Source organism: Cebus imitator, unplaced genomic scaffold (assembly GCF_001604975.1).
Source record: "Cebus imitator isolate Cc_AM_T3 unplaced genomic scaffold, Cebus_imitator-1.0 Scaffold70, whole genome shotgun sequence".
NCBI lineage: Eukaryota > Metazoa > Chordata > Mammalia > Primates > Cebidae > Cebus > Cebus imitator.
The window spans coordinates 2,474,280-2,480,345 of NW_016107385.1; the positions used below are offsets into that span (position 1 = coordinate 2,474,280).

General features: G+C 43.6%; 2 protein-coding genes across 5 annotated transcripts in view; one reads left to right on the forward strand and one right to left on the reverse strand.

Moving 5' to 3' along the window:
* Positions 1 to 6,066, forward strand: part of EIF2AK4 (eukaryotic translation initiation factor 2 alpha kinase 4) — a 114,281-nt gene that overhangs the window by 90,133 nt on the left and 18,082 nt on the right. For all 4 annotated transcript variants that reach the window (XM_017530920.2, XM_037739409.1, XM_017530922.2 and 1 more), the window contains 3 exons: positions 2,113 to 2,220; positions 4,024 to 4,152; positions 5,840 to 5,926. In XM_017530920.2, the coding sequence (XP_017386409.1) occupies positions 2,113 to 2,220; positions 4,024 to 4,152; positions 5,840 to 5,926 (324 nt within the window). The remainder of the gene's footprint in view (positions 1 to 2,112; positions 2,221 to 4,023; positions 4,153 to 5,839; positions 5,927 to 6,066) is intronic.
* Positions 90 to 439, reverse strand: LOC108306134 (60S ribosomal protein L37-like). The gene has a single exon (XM_037739411.1). The coding sequence runs from the start codon at positions 396 to 398 to the stop codon at positions 105 to 107; it is 294 nt and encodes a 97-aa protein (XP_037595339.1). The 5' UTR covers positions 399 to 439; the 3' UTR covers positions 90 to 104.

The window sequence follows — 6,066 nt, forward strand, 5'->3', positions numbered from 1 at the left end:
TGACCAGGATGGTCTCGATCTCTTGACCTCGTGATCCACCCGCCTCGGCCTCCCAAAGTGCTGGGATTACAGGCTTGAGCCACCGCGCCCGGCCGGTGAAATGCTTAAGATGAACTGGATGCCGCAACAGCTGCCCTCTTGGGTTTAGGTGTTGTTCCTTCACGGAATCCGTGCCTGAATCTGCGGTATACAATTTTTAGGTGCCTCATTCGACCAGTCCTGGTGGTATTTCGTCTTTTAGCCGTGGCACCCCAGTTATACTTTCTCTTGTGCTTGGCGGGGTAGCCACATTTGCCGCAGGTCGACTTCTGAAGGTGGTAGGCCTTAGAGCCACAGCGGCGGCACAACGTGTGCGTCTTATTACGACGCTTCCCAAACGATGACGTTCCCTTCGTCATCCTGCTTCTGCGACCGGGACCAGAAAACTGTAGTTGTTTAAACTTATATTATTTTGCAGGATAGTTGCAAAGATAATAGAGAGGCCTAATATACCCTTTACTCTGTTTCTGTGTACACACACACACACACACACACACACACACATATACACACAAACATATTTTGGAGACAGGTCCGTGCTCTGTCACCCAGGCTGGAGTGCAGTGGTGCAATCTTGGTTCACTGCAGCCTCAACCTCCCTGGGCTTAAGTGATTCTCTCACCTCAGCCTCCCGAGTAGCTGGGACTGCAGGCATGCACCACCACACCCAGCTAATTTTTTTGTATTTTCAGTAGGGACAAGGTTTCACCATGTTTCCCAGGCTGGTCTCAAACTCCTGAGCTCAAGCAGTTACCCACCTCAGCCTCCCTGAGTGTTGGGATTACAGGCGTGAGCCACTGCACTCACCCTCGCATAAGTATAGTAAAATATCAAAACCATGAAATTGACATTTATTCAATGTATGTGCTGTGTTCTTTTCCATTTTATCAGGTGTACATTCCCATAACCACCACCACAATCAAGATACAGAACTATTCTGTCACCTCAAAGATTTTTGGGTATCAATATCTTATCAGTTCAAATGAAATGTAGAAACTTTACCTCCCTTTATGTGTCTTTACCGCATGCCCCATTTATAATATAATTGTGTTAAATATTTCCTCTAATACACTGAGATCCACATCAAACAGGTTTTGTTTTGTTTTGCTTTACTGTTAAACATAATTAGAAAACTGAAGGGGAAAAGGAAGTCTACTGTATTTATCCCAAATTTCTGGTTTCTGATGTGAAATTCACTGTTATTTGAATTACTTTTCCCCTATAGGAAAGGTATTTTCACTTGATGCTTTAAGTATTTTTTTTTCTTTGTCTTCAGTTTCAAGTTAAATTATGATGTGTCTTGGCATGCATTTCTTTGGATTTATCCTGTTTAGGGTTTACTTAGCTTCTTAAATCTGTAGGTTTATGTCTTTTGTGAATTTGGGGGATTTTTTTCAGGATTTATTTCTTTGAATTTTTTTTTTCAGTCTTGCCCTCTTTTATCTCTCCTTTTATGACCCAAGTGACACAAATGTCCATGAGGTTATGGGACATTTTTGCCCAGGCTGATCTCAAACTCCTGGCTGCAAGAGTCCTCCTGCCTTGGCATTTTCAAAGCACTGGGATTACAGATGTGAGCCACCACACCTGACCTGTAATTTTAAATTATTTAGTAACATTAAGTAAAAAGAGGCAAGTGGTATTAATTTGGTATTCATTTTATAATGTATTTAACCTAGTATATCCAAAATATTACTTCAACATGTACTCAAACTTCTAAAAATTATTAATGAGCCATTTTACATTTTTTTCAAAGTCTTTGCAGCTAGTATGTGTCTTACATGTACAGCTTGTGTCAATTTGAATTAGCCATATTTCAGATGTTCAAGTCACTTGTGACTAGTGGCTGCCATATTGAACGTGCAAAGTTAGATGCAACATGTGTTAATATTTTCCTAAGTTTGCATGTGTGCCTGCTTCTCTTTTACTACACACACACACATACACACATTTCTTTTTGTTGAACTCTTTGATGATAAGCTGCTGACAGTGCTGACTCTTTAATCATTGTTTTCCCTGTAATCGCAGTTTCTTTGCTATTTCATAACCGTAACTGTTTGTGTCTCTCCATAGATTCCCCAGTTTAGAGGGCCACAAGCTCTGGGGCCAGCTCCCACTGCCATTGGGGTCAGTATAGCTATAGACAAGATATCTGCTGCTGTCCTCAACATGGAAGAACGTGTAAGTTCTGGCTTAGCTTTCCAGCATGCTTTATGATGTCTTTCATTTCTAAAAGTATGATTTGCCTTTTGCAGTCATTTACATAGGGCTTCATATGTGGAAGTTATAGACCCAAGGTTTTGAAACTTACCTTTAATATGATAGACAAGCCTAAGACTTGATGTCAGTCCCTGCATTTCAGTCCTTATCATGTTTTCTAGCTAGGTGACCTTAGACCAGGGGTCCCCAACCCCCAGGCAGTAGTGGTATCCATCTGTGTTAGGAGCTGGGCCGCACAGCAGGACATGAGCAGCAGGCAAGCAAGCATTACCACCTGAGCTCCACCTTCTGTCATATCAGTGGCAGCATTAGATTCCATAGGAGCATGAACCTTGTTGTGAATGGCGCATGCAAGAGATCTAGACTGCACACTCCTTATCAAAATCTAACTAATGCCTGATGATCTGAGATGGAACAGTTTCATCCCAAAAGCATCCCCTCCCCACCCCCACACACCATCCATGGAAAAATTTTCTTCCATGAAATCAGTCCCTGGTGCCAAAAAGGTCAGAGACTTCTGCCTTAGACAATTAATTCATCCTTCCCTAGTCTTACTTTCCTTATCTGTAATGTACCATATAAATGTGAGATGTTACAGTTATTAACAGATTCCTATCGAAACCTCTTGTTCAGGCCGAGCATGGTGGCTCCCGCCTGTAATCCCAGCATTTTGGAAGGCCGAGGTAGGCAAATTGCTTGAGCCCAGGAGTTCAAGACTAGCCTGAGCAACATAGCAAAATCCCGTATCTACCAAAAAATACAAAAAATTCGCTGGGCATGGTTAATTAGACACGCACCTGTAGTTCTAGCTACTCAGGAGGCTGATGTGAGAGAATTGTTTGAACCCAGGAGGGGGAAGTTGCAGTGAGCTAAAATCATGCCATTTGCACTCAGCTTGGGCAACAGAGCCAGACCCTGTCAGAAAAGAACCAAAAAACAGAAGAGAGGAGAAAAGGAAAGGAAGGGGGAAGAAGAAGGGAAGGGAGGGAAGGTCAGGGAAAGGGCAGGGTAAGGGTAAGCGAAGGGAACGGGAAGAAAGGGTAGGCAAGGGCAGGGCAATCCAATCCAGTCCAATCCTGTGGTCTACAAAGCTAGAAATTCCTCCTTATGTTTCAGGAAAGATTAGTTTTCCCAGAGAAAAATAATATTGTCCTGATGGCTCAGGGTAGTTGAAATAATTTCTGTCTTGAAAGACTAATATAACAGGTATTTTTTTACACTATGGTAGAGCATGGTGACTCATGCTTGTAATCCCAGCTGTATCCCAGTAAGGCTTAGGCAGGTGGATCACTTGAGGTCAGAAGTTCAAGACCAGCCAACATGGCAAAACATGATCTCCACTAAAAATACAAAAAAAAAGAAAAAAGAAAAAAAATTCCCTCAGTGCCATAAATAAATAAATAAAAGCCAGGCATGATGGTGCACGCCTGTAATCCCAGCCACTTGGGAGTCTGAGGCAGGAGAATTATTTAAATCCAGGAGGCGGAGGCTGCAGTGAGCCAAGATTGTGCCACTATACTCCAGCCTAGGTGACACAGTGAGGCTCTGTCTCAAAAAAAAAAAAAAAGTTTTTTGACTGTGCCTTTTTTTTTTTTTTTTTTAACAATGTTGTTTTGAACCAAAGCCTTCGGCACACTGCATTTCTGTACGGAATTTCAAGAATGCCCATCTTCCCATGAGTGCTGCCTCTGCTGCTGGTAGTGGTCTCACTTGCATGCCTACAGTCTTGCTCCTCTAAGTGTAACCCTTCTGTTTCTGATCCAGGTTACAATAAGCTCTTGTGACCTCCTGGTTGTAAGTGTTGGCCAGATGTCTATGTCCAGGGCCATCAACCTAACCCAGAAACTCTGGACAGCAGGCATCACAGCAGAAATCATGTACGACTGGTCACAGGTAATAGGTCAAAAAGCACCTGTGAGTGAAGTGCAAATAGCTATGGGTTTCATGGCAAATATCCTCTGTGCCTTTAGACTGTCACACTCTGTTTATCTCTGTAATTCAAGTTGCCTCCTGTGTTAGCTTCTGATTGCTGCAGTAACCAATTACCACAAACTTGTGGCTTAAACACCTAATTATTATCTTACATTTCTGGAATTCAGAAGACCAAAAGCTGTTTGGGTTAAATTTAACAGGGCTGGCTCCTCTGGAAGCTCTAGGTGAGAATCTGTGTCATTGACTTTTCTGGCTCCAAGAGACCTCCTGCATTCCTCGGCTCATGGCCTCTTCCTTCATCATCACACTCAGCAGTAAAGTACCTCCTTTATCTCTGACCTGTGCTTCTGTTCTTATACAGCTAGTGCTCGACTTAACGACCATGATAGGTTCCAACAGACCGGTCGTAACACGATTTGGTCGTAAGTTGAGTAGGCTATATGCACGCAGAGATGGTAGTGCTGCCGGAAGCTGGTCCGCACTGTCGTATGCCCAGCTGGGCAACGTTTGCGCTGCCAGACGCGGAGCAGTCGTGGCTAGTGATTGTGGTCGTAAAGTTGAATGGTCGTAAGTTGCATAGGTCGTAAGTTGATCAATACCTGTATCTATTTCTAACTCTGGTCAGTCCAGCCCCCTCATACAGGCACACTGTGATTATACTGGGTCCACCCAGATAATCCTGGGTGATCACTCAAAGGTTCTAGGAATGAGGATATGGACATCTTTGCAGGACTGTCCTCCAGCCTGCCACACTTGTGAAGGCATTCTGTGCTTAGTGCATTTTGGTCTCTGTATCCTCAGACCTCCCACAGCATGCAGGCCTGACACTTGCCATGGGTGTAGAGGTGTGAAAAGTGGCACCCAGGACACATGCCTGCCCTTTGGAATGGGGGGTATAAGCAGATCACAGAAGGGGTGCACTCCAGGAGATCATTCAGTTGTACCCACATTCACCCACATTAAAGGTACCCCAGAGCATGGTGATGACCAGGGACACAGACCCACCAACCTCCCACCTGCTCTGTTCACATCATCTGCCGGGAGGCTTCTGAAGTTGCTGCTGTTTACTCATGTGTGTGTTGTGTTAAAATTCTTATCAGAAGTGTACTGAGCTACAATTTTAATTGTTTGACAGAGCAATGTCCTCTTCTAGTTCACTTGTTTCAGAAATCATTAGAGAAGCATACTGTCCTGCAGTAAAATCTAAGCCCAGTGGCCAGTGACCTCAGTCCTGCACTGTGGCATCCCCGCAGGCTTCTCTGCCCCGCCCTGGTTTGTTTCTTCGCTTCTGCTTTCACCTTCCCTTATTTCCTTTGTTTTCTTCATTTTCCTCAGATGCTTTTTCTGTGCGTGTGTGTGTGTTGTATAACTTTTGTCATCTTTAAGTCTTGAAGCTTTTGAAAACCTCTACTGACTGATTATTCATGGCCCCTTAGAACAATCATGAAGGTAAGGAAGGCAAGAGAGGCCTTGTTCGTCCCTTGAATTCTGTGCACTTCCTACTTAATAGTTATATCCCCTGAAGTCAGGATATTTAGTAATTCACATTGAGAATATGATTGGAAACAGTATTTTTATTCTCCTTAATTACTTGAAACTGTTTCAGGTGCTCTGTGTTTATTTTCTACACTGTGTTTGTTTCTTTCAGTCCCAAGAGGAATTACAAGAGTACTGCAGACATCATGAAATAACCTATGTGGCTCTTGTTTCCGATAAAGAAGGAAGCCATGTCAAGGTAAAGATGTCGGAGATGTTTTACAGTTCAATAGTCCAGTGTTAACTGTGGAGCCCCCACCTTCACACGGAGGCCTGGGCCATGTAGATGGCTGGAAATCACTCTGCTCCCCGTTTCCATTGTTTGGCTTCTTACAGTAA

What these genes read in the sequence shown, in the direction of transcription:
- LOC108306134 (XM_037739411.1), bottom strand. Translation starts at nt 398, where the DNA reads ATGACGAAGGGAACGTCATCGTTTGGGAAGCGTCGTAATAAGACGCAC.